General features: G+C 45.0%; 6 protein-coding genes across 6 annotated transcripts; 2 read left to right on the top strand and 4 right to left on the bottom strand.

The window, feature by feature from the left end:
• Positions 1-1,062: 1,062 nt before the first annotated feature.
• N7529_002139 (uncharacterized protein) lies at positions 1,063-1,602 on the bottom strand (the record flags this gene model as incomplete). Its single annotated transcript, XM_057237667.1, has 1 exon — positions 1,063-1,602. One exon carries the CDS (start codon positions 1,600-1,602, stop codon positions 1,063-1,065), a length of 540 nt encoding a protein of 179 aa, XP_057100278.1.
• A 2,974-nt stretch (positions 1,603-4,576) lies between these two features.
• On the top strand, positions 4,577-6,112 carry N7529_002138 (M81 family metallopeptidase; the record flags this gene model as incomplete). The annotated part of the gene is made up of 1 exon (XM_057237666.1): positions 4,577-6,112. One exon carries the CDS (start codon positions 4,577-4,579, stop codon positions 6,110-6,112), a length of 1,536 nt encoding a protein of 511 aa, XP_057100277.1.
• Positions 6,113-6,958: 846 nt separating this feature from the next.
• On the top strand, positions 6,959-7,405 carry N7529_002137 (YjgH family protein; the record flags this gene model as incomplete). The annotated part of the gene is made up of 1 exon (XM_057237665.1): positions 6,959-7,405. The coding sequence occupies one exon, from the start codon at positions 6,959-6,961 to the stop codon at positions 7,403-7,405; it is 447 nt and encodes a 148-aa protein (XP_057100276.1).
• A 647-nt stretch (positions 7,406-8,052) lies between these two features.
• On the bottom strand, positions 8,053-9,475 carry N7529_002136 (NAD(P)/FAD-dependent oxidoreductase; the record flags this gene model as incomplete). The annotated part of the gene is made up of 3 exons (XM_057237664.1): positions 8,053-8,317; positions 8,368-8,611; positions 8,668-9,475. 3 exons carry the CDS (start codon positions 9,473-9,475, stop codon positions 8,053-8,055), a joined length of 1,317 nt encoding a protein of 438 aa, XP_057100275.1.
• Positions 9,476-12,007: 2,532 nt separating this feature from the next.
• Positions 12,008-13,049, bottom strand: N7529_002135 (uncharacterized protein; the record flags this gene model as incomplete). Its single annotated transcript, XM_057237663.1, has 3 exons — positions 12,008-12,329; positions 12,390-12,831; positions 12,899-13,049. The coding sequence occupies 3 exons, from the start codon at positions 13,047-13,049 to the stop codon at positions 12,008-12,010; spliced, it is 915 nt and encodes a 304-aa protein (XP_057100274.1).
• A 469-nt stretch (positions 13,050-13,518) lies between these two features.
• On the bottom strand, positions 13,519-13,824 carry N7529_002134 (uncharacterized protein; the record flags this gene model as incomplete). The annotated part of the gene is made up of 1 exon (XM_057237662.1): positions 13,519-13,824. The coding sequence occupies one exon, from the start codon at positions 13,822-13,824 to the stop codon at positions 13,519-13,521; it is 306 nt and encodes a 101-aa protein (XP_057100273.1).
• Between the last annotated feature and the right edge of the window lie 647 nt (positions 13,825-14,471).

The raw sequence follows: 14,471 nt of genomic DNA, 5'->3' as shown, positions 1-14,471 counted from the left end.
ATTCCCATTATATATTGCAAAAAAATGCTGAACTAAAGCGTAGGGCAAATAGTGATCAACTCATAGTAGATCTCAACCTATAGCGGTTTTGCCGACGGGCGATCCATGTGAACTCTAACCCCGCATTTGGGATTTCGCTCACAGAAGATAATTTATCGATTTTAGCCCACTAATGTCCACTTGCCCCGATAATCGCTATGAGTTATTCACTTTTATGTAATACTCTTACCCGCGACGAGATCGGACTTTGGAATGGAAGATCTATTGGCCTTAGTTCACACAATGAGTTCAATTAAGGAGTTGAGGATAAAAGCAGGCCATTGAGGCAACTTGCAAAGCATTCTAAGTAGCCAGAGATAGTGAGTAGTCTATGAGTTAAGCATGAGTTTATAGGCTATTATTTTAGGGTACAGATCAACAGCTAGATGCTGAGAGACTTCAAATCGATCGCCCAATCATTTCAATATCACTGCACGACATTTTGAGAAATATAAGAGATGAAAACTAGAGGGTAACATTGGTTTAGTATTCGGATTTGAATTACGCTTAGGTCTCTGCTTTCGGGAGAGATTTAAAAAGTTCCCAATGTTCAAGATTTCAAGGAATTATCACCATAGGATTTTAAGCTTCCCACGGCTAATTCTTTGTTTTGCCCTTTTGTTTGTAGAGGCGCACGGCCCCAGTGGGAGTGTAAAAGAAACCGAGAAGCGTAAAATGATATTCTAACATCAATTGAGAAGGTTAGAGTGTTTCAAACATAGACTAGCCGAAATTTCTTTCGAGGAAGCTGGGCGAGGACCTTGACCAGTAAACCTGTGACATTGACAATAAGTCTCATTTGACTTGGGATAGTCAAATCGTAGTTGATTCTTCCCCGGCCATAGACTTAAACCAACTTGGTTTTAACCATGAGGTGATAAAGAGTTTGTCTGGTCAATCAGCAAGCCACCGGATGTAACAGTATGGGTTCCATTGATCTGCTGTGCTCTTTCTTCAAACAAAAGGCTACAGCAAATTTAAATACATATGCGTTGCACTAGCCTGCAGTCTTGCATCCGGGAGTTACGTGCAGGCCAACGATCGATGTAGTTGCTCCTTCATGCTAGACACCTCGCTTGTACAGACAGTCTCACTTGAGACACGTAGAGCGGCCGAATGGAAAACCGAGGCAGCGGTGATCCTACGAAGCTGGGCTATGTTCGTTGCTCTCACACCACCTCCAACAATGATTTCCGGGACTTTCTTCTTTAGAATTTTTCCTGCCCTTGCGATTTGCTTATTATTCCAATCCACCAGAATTGCGAGCTTGTGGACGCAATCCGTCGCCTGGGTACCCGATGGCCCACCGCTGGTCAAAATCGATGTGAATCCACAGTCCATGATGTCCGACAGAGCGAAGTTCCATTCAGATTCGGGTATAAGATCGAATGCACGATGAAATGTACAAGGCAGGCCATCGGCTAACTGTACAAGCTGCTTATTCCGGGAAACATCAATCCAGCCATGTGACGGGTCACATTCTCCCGGTTCAGATTCATTCAGAATGCCGAACACAAAGCCATCGGCACCCCGAGCCTTCAAAGATTGCATTGTTGCTTTCATGCTTTCAAACTCAAAAGATGTGTAGCAGAAACCATTAGGATGTGGCCGAATCATCACGAATATTGGAATGCTGAGCTTCGATTTCAAATGTTCAAGAATGGCATCGTCGGGCGAAAGACCACCTAAACGGTAATCTCTACATAGTCTGACCCGAGATCAGTGATCGAAGGCACAATTACATGTTTCAAGGGGCAACCTAAGAAAAGTTTCAACCTGCAATACTCACTCGATGCGATCCGCTCCACCTCTTTCCGCGAGGATGGCTGATTCTTCATTAAAGCAAGCAATTTCCAGCAATGGCTTTTTTTCAATAATATGATCATTCATGATGCAAGGTTGTAGATCTGGCATGGGGTTTTACGAAAGAAAAAACGAATGAGCAGAATTGGTGGCGGAGATCTTTGGCGCCTACGTGGCGCCTGATTGGCTACTCAGACCCCAGATGTTGACTCTAGTAAGGTCCTTGCTTTGATTTCATAATTTGCTTTTCTACGTTTTATTCAAAAGTCTAGCAACAGTCTTTAATGCGACATTACTGTGATGTTTCCACAAAATGTCTATACAATTTCTGTATCTCTTCCCATCGGCTTTTGTGAGGTCTTTCTTCCCATCAGAAAGCTCGCCCTAATTGGCTTCACTCATGAATAACGTATTTAACTACCGAGCCGCCATAACCCCCGAGTCGCCACCCCAGCCTAACCCATTGAATTTAAATGCATTTATCTCAACCAAAACGCCATCAATTTTATTCAACTAAGAAATGGTCTATCTGGGCATGTCTCTCTCCTATGCCCTGGCAACCTGCATATTCCACACCCCCTGGGGGCCGCGTCCGCGGTCGAATAGCCGGTTCCCCCGCTATGTGAGGGCCAGGGGGAGGTGGTTCAATTACTCCCTCTGCCTGCATATTAAATGTTGAGGTATCTAAAACTGAGAGGCCCTCGGCCGAGGGTATATACCTTCGAGAACTAGTCCGCTTCTGCTTCTTTTTCTCGTTTTCGGCTCGTAACCCGCGTACTTCTTTCTCCAGAAAAGCACTCGATTGCATCTGAATTTGGCAGGCCTTTAGAACATGGTTTATCGCATTATTAAGTGGGCTCGGAGGACTCCGGGATCTCGTATGAAGCAATGCTTTGATTGATGTAGCCTGCTTTAGTGATTGTGTACAGTTCGAAGGCGTTTTTGGTTCCCACTCGCTCTCTTGACTTGAGAGGGGGGTCGGGGTTCGAAGGCGAATACTGAGCTTTGTAATTACTCGATCAGGTTAAAAGGTACTAGACCAGCTGCTCCGAAGCTATTGATAATAGTATCGGATTTGAATGTCTCGGAGCGGGCGGAAGGGTAGGCTTCGAGGAAATCAAGTTTGTCGATATGGTTACTCCCATTCCGCATTTTGGTTTCAACAAGCCGACCGTACGAACGTTTTAGCACCGCAAAACAACCAATATCGAGCGGCTATAAAAGGTGGGATGAGTGCGGAGGCATGCAGATTGGGATAATGTCGTTTTCTTCGCAGATCTTATCGAAGTTCGGGGTTAAATGACTTCCGTGGCCATCGAGTATTAAAAGTCGATATCGACCCTTTACCCTTAAAGAAGTCGATGGAATGAAAAGCTTTTTAAGCCATCGAAGTCCAATTTCATCAGACGTCCATCCATTCGGACTAATCTCAAATCGCCAGTCATCGGGAAGGTTATCGAACCATCCCTCAATATAGATTCTACCTTTAAAAATCACAGTCGGAGGAAGTACCCATCCCGAAGCATTTATACACTCAATCGTAGTTACCCACTCGCGATTTCCAGGCTGTAGAAGCGATCGCCGACCATAGTATTCACTCCTTGTAATAACCCTCGCGGTTGACGTTAATCCCATCGCGAAACCAGTCTCGTCGAAGTTATAAACGTCGTCGGGGTTGATCCCATATTGGATAATAGTTTGTTGGACGAGAGTAAACCACTCCCCGATGATTTTTGGATCTTCGCATTTTGCACGCTCATAATTATAGCGCCTCGAGAATCTACTCGATAATTCGGGATGCCTTTTCACATACTTTGTAACCCAATTCTCACCGACCGAAGGAGCCGGGGTTATTCCGCGTGATTCGAGTAAAAGATTCGCCATTTCTCGAACTGCAGAAGGCCGAGGGGCTGATCCGCGAGCATCCATAGAGAGTATCCAATTTTGAAGGGAATCTTCTTCAATCTCTGTGAGTTTATGTGAATTTGCGCGTACAATTCTTCGCTCGGTGCGGCCGGAGATACGATCGCGTAAAGTGGAACGTGGTACATTGAAAGTGCGAGCAGCGAGAGAAACAGTAGCGATATCTTGTTTCTTAAGAGCTTGTATTGCTAATAAGATCCTACCCTCCTGCTCTACTGAATTCCGAGAGGTTTAGGGGCGAATTGGTGGCATAGTGGATGGTTGAATTAATTAAGTGCTAATTCATGGACATGTTTTAGATTATGTGGCGACTCGGGGGTTATGGCGGCTCGGTGGTTAAATACGTTACACGCTGTTTCTGTAGTTATACGACGCTATGTAATGTGACCTATGGGGGGAGTGAGGAAAGTATTCTATTAGATACTTGATTTTGATGGGAGAAATTGCTTTTTCTTTGTCAATGTAGTATTAGTAGTTCATTGATGTGTGGGCTTGAAATTTAGGATTTTAGCTGACTGACACCTTGACCAGTGACTACGACTTGAAATCGTACCCCAAAAATTATATTCTCCACAGTGATCTTGAGTAATTTGTACACATCAAAATGGTGGGATATCAAATTTAGTCAGATTATGAGTTTCCATCCTACCTAAATATGACCAATAGTTCTTTATCATGCCGCTGCCCAAAGCGGGGAACAAGGCGACGTTACACCGGAAACCAACAACTTGACTGTGAAAATGATGAGAATCTTCCGCTAACGGTACTTGGTAATTTCTCGTTTTCTATTGATCCATAAATGACTATAAAGATGATATTACCACATCCAATTATCGCCATCGCAGGACTCGCCTGCGAGACCTCCAGCTTCTCCCCCGCTCGGACACTCCGCGACGCCTTTCATCCGAAACGTGGACTGGAGATTATTGAGAAATATGCATTTTTGCAGGATGGTAGTTCATTGGCAGATATAGCGGAGTGGAAAGGAGCTCTTATTGGCCACGCACTTCCGGGCGGGATCGTGGTTAGAGATGATTTCGAACATCTCGTCAAAGAAATCCTGGATCGACTGGCGGAAATCATCGCTTCCACCCCCATTGACGGGTTGTGGTTCGATATTCATGGAGCAATGTGCGTGGAGGGGCTGGATGATGCCGAAGCCGAGCTTCTTCGCCGTATTCGAACTGTTATTGGCCCTGAAGTTCTGGTCTCCTCGTCTATGGATTTACATGGGAATGTGTCTAGAGATCTGGCCCACCAGACTGACCTGATTACCTGCTATCGAATGGCACCACATGAGGACGCTTTGGAAACAAAGGAGCGCGCTTGCCGAAATCTCGTTGATCTTCTAATTGCTTCAAAACAAACCGCGAAACTGACTCGACCTTTGAAAGCATGGGTCTCAATTCCTATATTGCTACCGGGGGAGCAAACCTCAACACGTATCGAGCCCGCCAAAAGTTTATATTCCCTGGTTCCAGTTGTTGAAGCGATGGAAGGGGTACTTGACGCATCTATTTGGGTTGGCTATGCATGGGCAGATGAACCTCGAAACCATGCAGTGGTGGTAGTCACTGGGTGGGACGAAGTTATTGTCACCGAGCAAGCCGAGCGACTTGCCTCCATCTTTTGGAGGTTCCACAAAGATTTCCATTTTGTCGCACCTACGGGCTCTCTGTCTGAATGTCTCGACAACGCGATTGCATCTGACAACAGACCGTTTTTCATATCCGATTCGGGAGATAACCCAACTGCAGGAGGATCTGGAGACGTAACTTTAAGCTTGATCGAACTGCTGCAGCGAGCTGAGTTTCAAGAGAAGACAGGCCCGTCAGTTATATACGCCAGTATCCCGGGACCCCAGGCAATCAAGATCATTACCGAGGCTGGCGTTGGTGCTAGTGTCACAGTTACTGCCGGAGCACAAGTGGACAATGTCCATTCAGGGCCTGTGACCATGACCGGTCGTGTATTTTCGATCAAACACGGGGATCAAGATGCTGAGATCGAAGCAGTGTTACAAGTTGGAAGCATTTTTGTCATTTTGACAAAGTTGCGAAAGCCCTACCACCACGAGAGTGACTTTACCGATCTTCATTTGCATCCACGGTCAAGCGATATTGTTATCGTAAAGATTGGATATCTAGAGCCAGATCTATATGCCATGGCTGGTGGCTGGATGCTTGGATTGACCACTGGTGGGGTTGATCAAGATTTACAACGTCTCGGGCACCACCGAATTCACCGTCCGATGTGGCCTTTCGACAAACCATTCAGGGAGACTCCAAAGCTTAAGCCACAACTAATTTCACCCTCTAACAAGCCACTCCAGGTAAAATCGAGATGAACATGTCGGGCTTAAAGGCCTGTGCTCGCTCTTTCCCTTCCCTGAAGTTCTCTTCGACGCTGTAGAATGCAACTGATGTACCCGCTCCATCTGGGCCAATCAAGAATTTGAGATTCACTTTTGACGCAAGGGTTTAATCCTTGCGATAAACCAATGATTAATAAGACTCAAACATGCGTAAGTATTCTCAAAATAGAACTGCTAGTCTTTGAAGATCTGTGAAAGATTGCAGAAAAGAGCTAACTACGTACCTAGGTATGGGGCCACTATAGTTATATAATAAAATCGAGATGTTAACGAGAAATTCGATATTCATCGGTTACTATTAAATGGTCACATACATTGGATCATTTGGAAAGAGACATTTTGACTAGGTGATCCTGAAATTGATATTAGGCTTTTATCATGACTTATCTGTAAGATTATCACTATATAAATTCGCGGAGAAAATTAGGCCTGAAATCAGCACTTTTGTGTTTTTGTAAATACAGGAGTGGGTAAAGACGTATTGACAGGTGCACGGAGTAGTTTATTGTCTCATCACCTGTCCATTATCACCTATTCAAAATCAATTTCTCGAATGACTCTGGTCTTCCTGCCACTTTTTTGGTCCTCCCGATGTGATAAAAAAGATCATACAAAACAAGTGGATCCAAATTTCGGTGACTCATCGAGATCCGGCATGGGGGTCTTTATTGAATCTTGCCAACAGAAAAATTAGCAAGTGCAGTATCTCATGTTCAGGTGTCTTTGGTCTTTAAATCTCATTTCGTTGGTATCATACATTACCGTAGGCCTGTTCGCACGCTGATTGAAATGTCTAGAAACCTTGTACGAACGTCCTCCATGTCTTCCAAAATACCAAAAACCTGCTATCAGACTTCATCGCCATACGAAGAGAAAATCGGATATTACCGTGCCGTGCGACACGGAAATCAAGTCTTTGTTTCGGGAACTACATCCGTTGATCCTCGTTCTTCCGCTACAGCACCGCTCATTTTGTATCCCAACAATGCTCGGGAACAAACACGTGCTGCTCTAGAAGAGTGCATCCGGGCTATCAAAGGACTCGGTGGAAAGGGCGCCCAAGATGTAATTCGGGTCAAAATGTTTGTTGGTTGTCATGACGACTGTGAAGCTGTGGGTGAAGGCTTCCGTCAGGTGTTAGGCAAGCAAAATCACGCTGCAAGTGGGACGATAGGAGCTGCAGCTACAATGATTGTAGTGAACGGTGGCTTCATCAACAAGCAAATGCTTGTCGAAGTTGAAGTCGATGCTATCATAGAAGAGTGATTGAAGTTGCTTGAATGATTATTATGCCCTTCTTTTTAGCACACCCTCAGTCTTGACTAGTTTTGAACAAGTAACGCGACGCTATGAATGATTTGAAATATCTCCAACTCACCTGATTAATCTAAAATTGATCTTTTGAGATCAGACAGTACGACCCTTGAGTGAGTGAGACTGAGGGTTTGAGTTGTCTCACAGAGCCGCTGGTGACATTGATTATCTCCTTATTGCCGAGGTTCCAAGTGAATAAATCAATAACCGTGGAAGGGTGCAAGGATTTTTGACTGGTTTGCTCTGTTAGACTGTGAAAATAGGAGCCATGTTTCTACGGTGTTTGTGGATGAAATTATGCTTCACTAAGATAACAAAACCTTTGAAGGGCGGGGGCATTGTTTTACGTTGACTATCATATCCCCCGACGGAAATAAGTAAAGTTTCAAATTGCTATTAGGATATTTGAAGCTGGAGACAGCCCAGACAGACCTTTGGCAGGTCCAATAGCAAAACCTCGTCGTACGATGGTTTAATCCTTTGGCCGTCAACTGCAATCGCATTATGTCTCGTCAAATAAATCAAAGGTTCATTTGTATTATCATAAGCAAGGGCGCCGGTGAGGCGTGTATTTGCTTCAAGAGAGTATATAATTCTAGCTACAACTTTGCTGCGGGTTCTAATAAATGCTTCATCTCAGAATTTGGGTACTCCACATTTTGGGACGAGTCAGGTCGCTGTCGATCCCACGCCCACTTTTCCATCAATTCAGGGGCCAATTCTCCTTCAAGCATCTGTGCGATATACTTGCCCAGTACGGGGAAGAACTTAAAGCCATGGAATGAGCCGCAAGTCGCGACGTATAGCCCTTTAGAGGCAGAGTGAGGTGAAATGATGAAGTCAGATGTAGTAGTGAAAGCGTCCCTATCTAGTGTTAGGTTGCAATCGTCGGATACTTAAGGGGAACTACTGACCAGCAAATTCGGTGTTTGGTCATCTCCCACGTTGCACTTTCAGGCCCATACCACAAGTTCCTGGATTCTACTATATCCTGCTTCAGAGGCCCCGGAACCTTCCACTGGTTATAGTCATGCGTTGGCGGAGGAGAAGAGATATAACGGCCAGGCAGTATCTCTCGAGTGTTTGTGAAGATTTTGGATCCCCACCACTTGAGCTCTCTGTCTTTTGTAGGGGGGATGCTACCGATGAATGGTTTTCCTATAATTTGTTAGTATTCGATAGTAATTTTCGGATGTATATGACAAATCTGATACCTTCATCTGGAGTGTAACCTTGGAAGCCGACAGGCATATCCTTGAACTTTTTGTATTGCTCCTCGTTGAGTTTTGCCATTCCGGTTGTGATACCAGCAGAAAGGATTCGGTCTCCAGCTCGGAGCCCTGCGTTGCCGCTCTTTGCAGCGCTCCATTCTAACAAAGTCGGAGTAAAGGCCCCAGCAGCGACCACAATATGGGTGGCTGACAATATCTCTCCAAGATGCGTTCTGACACCGGTGCAAGAGCCACGACCATCGAACTCCAGGTTAGTGACAGACGCAGTGACGTATGTAACGCCCAACTCTAAACATCTTTTTGTCACTGCTCGAAGAGCATCTCCTGCGGCAGCCCAGCCACTCGCGCTGTTGATGAGAACTTCCTTAACGCCGGTGTAGTCAGCGTTCTCAAAGACACCCCCGTAGAGCTTTCTGGCTTCAGAGACTGGTAGAGCGGTGATATCATCATTTCGGCCAAGTTCTTTGTGGTTTGTGATGACATTTTGGGCGTAGTCGCTGCGACACGTCCAATAAACACCAGTCTGGTGAAAGTGTGGCTGCCAAAGCGGATCGGATTTAAAAATCTCTTGTGCCTCAAGAGCAAGTCTGCAATAAACCTTGTCGTCATAATCGGCGCGAATAACCTTGTTCCAATCCCATGATGCAGCCACACGCGACTCAGCATCATATGAGTCTCGGTCAACCATACTTATCGATGCATTTGGGTGTTTTTGGATCAGATGGTAGGCAGTTGACACACCAAACACACCAGCTCCAATAATAAGGTATGATGGGTTGCTTGCCGCCATTTCAAAGCTGACTTTTACTTTGTTGTCGACTGCCAAATTTTGGTACTTGGCTAACAATATTTCTTCTGTGAGACTCTGGAATAGCGAGCGATTTCCAACTGCACCTGAGGAGTTGTGTGTTCTCTGTGCGAATTTGAGACGGCTTATCTATGATTCGGGATTCACTTTGATTGCAGACGGTCCGTCCGGGCGGGGGTTCCGATCGAGCCGATCACATGGAGTTTGAAGGCCGGAGAAAATATACGATTTCAGTTGAAATAATTAGAGGGTAATACCGTAGAGCAACCGATTATCCAAGTGATAGGCTAGTTATCTTCAAGTCAAGTGTGATTGCCTTCTCTAAAGAAAAGGCGCTTTCGGTGTCGGCTTAACGGTCCGTCCACGGTCCGTATCTCTGTTCACTAGCCATCAATATACTTTTTGAGGTCTTTCTAACGTCACTTTTCGTCCCTTGTTTAAAAACAATTGTAATATCCGACTAACGCTAGCTGATTGTGAATATATACGTATATTCCCTATCCTATAGGGTGCACTAGGATAAGCCCAGCTCTCATTTTAGTCCATATGCACGAAAGCAAACCATTCCTTTTACTTCATTCGGTTTAGGTGACTTTACTTACTATTCTCACTTTCGCTTTGGGCTATACCAGATACTCTAGTTTTGAGATAATTAAACGAAATAAAGTGTATCAAATCTAGAGCTAAATATAGATAGTTTTCAGAGACCGAAATTTTCTAGAAAGAAAAATAGTCGAGCCTATATATAACTAAGAGCGAAATACTAACCTTAAACGTGTAGCCTTCATCGCTAATTTGGAACTGATCAAACTATCTCTTTACACTCTTTATATATAGACAGAAGAAATAACAGTAAGCGCGAGAGTTAATAAAGGCTATGTATTACTATCTTGTCCTGTTTGTTAATGCTACTTTCATATCTATTAACTCGGGCTAGGGACCTCAGGAGGGAGGGTGAGATATATCGTTTACAGTGATGTTGTTCTTATACGGTGACAGGAAATAAGATCAATTTAGCAATCAATTGCCGGTGCCATTTTGCTGTTCAAGGTACGTGATGTAGCCCCAGAAGTGGGTTAGGTTGTCGCATGGACCGGACTCAGCCTCCCTTCCAAATGGGTTCAAATCCTTGTGCCCGTAGCCGTTCTTGGCAAATTCCATTGAGTTTCATCGAGACTGCTCTCTTGAAGCAGTATCAATAAAAAGCTATACAGATATCAGAGTTCACATAGACTTGGCGGGAATGGCATTGACAATTTCCTCATCCCGGACGTCACTTCACTTCGAGTCTCAGCGCCTGTACCGGTCCATGGTAGCCGAATGAAGGATCTCGCAAAAGTCATTTTGCTGTTGGTCGTTTCTCTAGATGGTAAATAAAAACTTTTGACATAATAAATTGCACATGTTGCCGCTCGTCTAGATCGGTATCTGGACGAAATTATGCAATCTTCGTGGCAAGGTCGTTGTATAGGTTAGGGGATTGAGACTGATCATACTATGAATTAAGTCCGTCGGAGCGTACGCAGAAGCCTTTCCGCTGCTATGGTAGTAGCCCGAAGCACCTAGCTTTGTTTGGATGAGAAAATGTTATAGCTGGGAAGAAATAATTCAAATAAAGTGATTCAATTCGTAGGAAAGAGAGGAAATGAAGCTATCTCAAAATAATAAACGCGGGCGGGCTTTGATAAGTCGATAAGGTTGATGGCGGCCTAAGGCCACAACAACAGAAACAAAGAAAAATAAAGCACAATCCGTAGACGGAACCATTAGACATATCATATTCTCACCAGGAACGCAATAAGAAGCGATGTGGATCCCTCAGGAGATGTTTCAGTAATTTGGAAGGTCAACCGTTGGCCCGTACGCCCTACGAGGGCGCCATGCTGAGGCGCACAAATCGGCCTGTAACGCAGGGAATTTCAGCAGAAATAGAGGTAAGTCTGATCGTCTTTCAATTCTAAATTCAAACCCTTCATGCCGCTTTAAGTCTTTCTTTTTTTGTCCTCGCAGCTTAGTTCTGTTTTTGTCGACGTTTCTCCGTTTCTTATCTGTGAAATCATCGATTATGAGTTCTCATGTCCAAGACACAAAATGATTTCGGATTAACACCTAATTTAAATCCCAATGTGTCCAAAAAACGATTTTGTGGAGGGCTACAAAAGAGAAGAAGGCAGAAAACCTAACTAAGTTCAAGTGATCTGAAGAAGAAACAAGTTGTCTATGTGGGTTTGGCGACTGAAAGGATTATCTATAATTTAATTCAACGTAACTTATCATTCAAGAGGAATATTGAAATTCCATCCTCTATCGCCAATACCGCGCACTACTTCTCGATTGGACAATTAAAATTAAGTGCTTAGCGCTCAGCGTAACCTTGCGAGAATATTTCTGTTCCAATCAGCCGAAAGTTCTAGTGATTTTTTGAACAAAATGATCAGATAACTTCATTTCCTCTCCCACCAATAGCTCTGTCGTCAATCACAATCGAAGTCAAGGCAGAAACCCATCCAAAAATCACAGACTCACCCGATCACACTTCGGAGCTCTTCGTCCCCCTTTCCCAGTACGGGAATCATCTGAGCTAGTGGCAGAATTAGTCTCCTTATCAGGTTTCTCTTCATTTGTTGCCCTCAGTTCAGTCTGCACCCGCATTCGATCGGCCATGGTATCCAACTGTCGGGCGGACTCAGCAGCATATTGGCAGTGTCGACGGATAGCCGGTCCATACTTGTAAAATATCCATGGGAATGGCAAGCAGGCAATGGCAAGAAAGGCCGAAATAGAGGAAGCCCAATGGATTCCAAGATTGTAATAATTTGGAGTGGTAAAGAGAGGGCTGTCGGGGTTCTTGGTCAGCTCTATACATCACGGTTGGGAAGGAATATTCAAAACATACAATGCTGCACCGAAAAGAGCACGGATAACAGCGTTACCCGCCAACGCAGAAGCAGCGTACATAGTATAGCCATCGACCAGATAGTTCACAACGCTTAAAAAAATCGATACGTGAGAGAAACCAAAGAGAACAGTTCCTATCTCGCATACAATCCAATGGATACTAGGGAAATTGGTCCATGCGAACCAGAAGAGTCCGATTGGAAGGGTGACTGCGCCGACCATAGCTGGGACCAATCGACTTTCCGGAGGAGGATGACCATAGGGAGTGCGATCGGCAACCTTTTTGTAACGGCCATCGTCAAGCACTGTATAGGTACAGCCGAGGATCTGCCCAATCATCATCCCTAGGAATGACAGACCTGAGGTGCTCTGTGGCCACTTGAGGGTATCTCCGAAGACAATGGGGAAGGCGGCAAATTCCATATACATGGTTCCATAAACTGTCCATACAATAGTTAGACTTTGATTGGACAAAGCCACAAAGAAAACGAGAAAGGGAATACGTACTGATTGCCATGTAAATAGACAACAGTAAGACTATCGGCTCCATGAAAAGTAGGATCCTCGGCCGAACCATAGTCTTAGCAAAGATCTGACTAGCTGCTCGGTTGGAGTCACGTGTAACTAGATGGCTCTTGTAGACAGCACTAGTCATCATCTTGCTGAGTCTTGCCGCGCGCCTCTGAAGCAAAACCGGAGTATAGGTCTCAGGAATACAGAAATGCCAAGCAAGAACACCACTGCATTAAAAATAGTGGTAAGACCCTGTACCCATCTCCAACCCTGGGACATAGCCAAAAAGTCACAAGTTATAGGCCCAAGACTCGGACCCAAGAAAGGAGCACCAATGAACGCGATTGTTGCTAGTCCCCTGTCCCGCGCTGTACATATATCTGAAACTACATCGCCGGCATTTGGATTTGCGGACGAGCCAAATGCACCAGAAAAGAATCGAAGGACAAACAATGTGGCGATATTCGGGCTTGCAATCGTTACTCCAGCAAATAGTGTAGTTAGGCCGTAGGTAACGAGGTAGATCAGTTGACGGCTAAAAAGGTTTGATAGCGGAGCCCAGATTGCAGGCCCGATCGCGAAAGCAAGAACAAACAGCGAGGTATCGGCAACCACTAACTCAGTGCTGACTCCGAACTCCTTCTGTATTTGGGGGTAGGCAGTGAAAGAGCGGACGAAGCGAATGTTATGGACAAGAAGGAAGCAGCTTGGAGAAGTGTAATTGACCACTTAAGCCGGTCCTGCATCTGATGCGGATCACGAGAATCTTCAGCAAGCCAGTCAACCAAGTAAGGGTCTTCTTCGGTGCCACTGCCCTCCCATTGATGGCGAAGAACATCGTCGGTGATGGTATCTTGCAACAGCACTAATTGATAGAGAGGAAGTCTGTGGTGATTGCCGGGCTTCTCGGTGGTTGACATTGCTAGTGTGGGGAGTCAATATGCAAGCCTCGAGGGAGTAGACAGAGGAAGCTTCGAGGGAGCTGGCAATGGTCAATGACGTAGATTGAGTGGGAACAACGCAACGGCGAGTTTCAAGTAAGTCCTCGTACCGGCGATAAAATAAAAGCGCCGGGTGAGCGAGAAAATAATAACGGGACTGGAGGCAATTGGAAGAGAAAGGGCAGGTGGGCTGAAAAATATAGGCTATTGGAAAGTACTGAGAAATTTCGCTGAAAATGAGGGGGGAACCCAGTTGTTCCATTTTTAATGATTGACAATTACCAGGTCGCAGATTATAAACCAATTTTAGTCGATTCCGGAATGCGAATTCTTTGTTCTTCGCGCTTTCTGAAGCCGTAATTTTGTATAAATGACGATGCCATGATTTTCAGGCTACGCCAAGCTATAAGGTTATGGTTAGCCGCTGACAGATGGACCAATCACGCGAGTCTCCGAGGGCCCCATCACCTCGTTCCCACGTTGGCGGCTAGTCTCAATCCGGCTATTGTAGTATGCGACGACCATATGGAATATCTACAGGTTGCTTCAATTGTGAATGCTGTGGCAATGGCGTCGCCGGTTAATAGAATCTACTTCCGCCTAGTCGAATAAGAGGCCTCAACTGC

The sequence above is a fragment of the Penicillium soppii genome (assembly GCF_028829465.1).
Source record: "Penicillium soppii strain IBT 18220 chromosome Unknown utg000003l, whole genome shotgun sequence".
NCBI lineage: Eukaryota > Fungi > Ascomycota > Eurotiomycetes > Eurotiales > Aspergillaceae > Penicillium > Penicillium soppii.
Note: the sequence above shows the minus strand (reverse complement) of the source record. Positions and strands in the feature narration are given on the sequence as shown.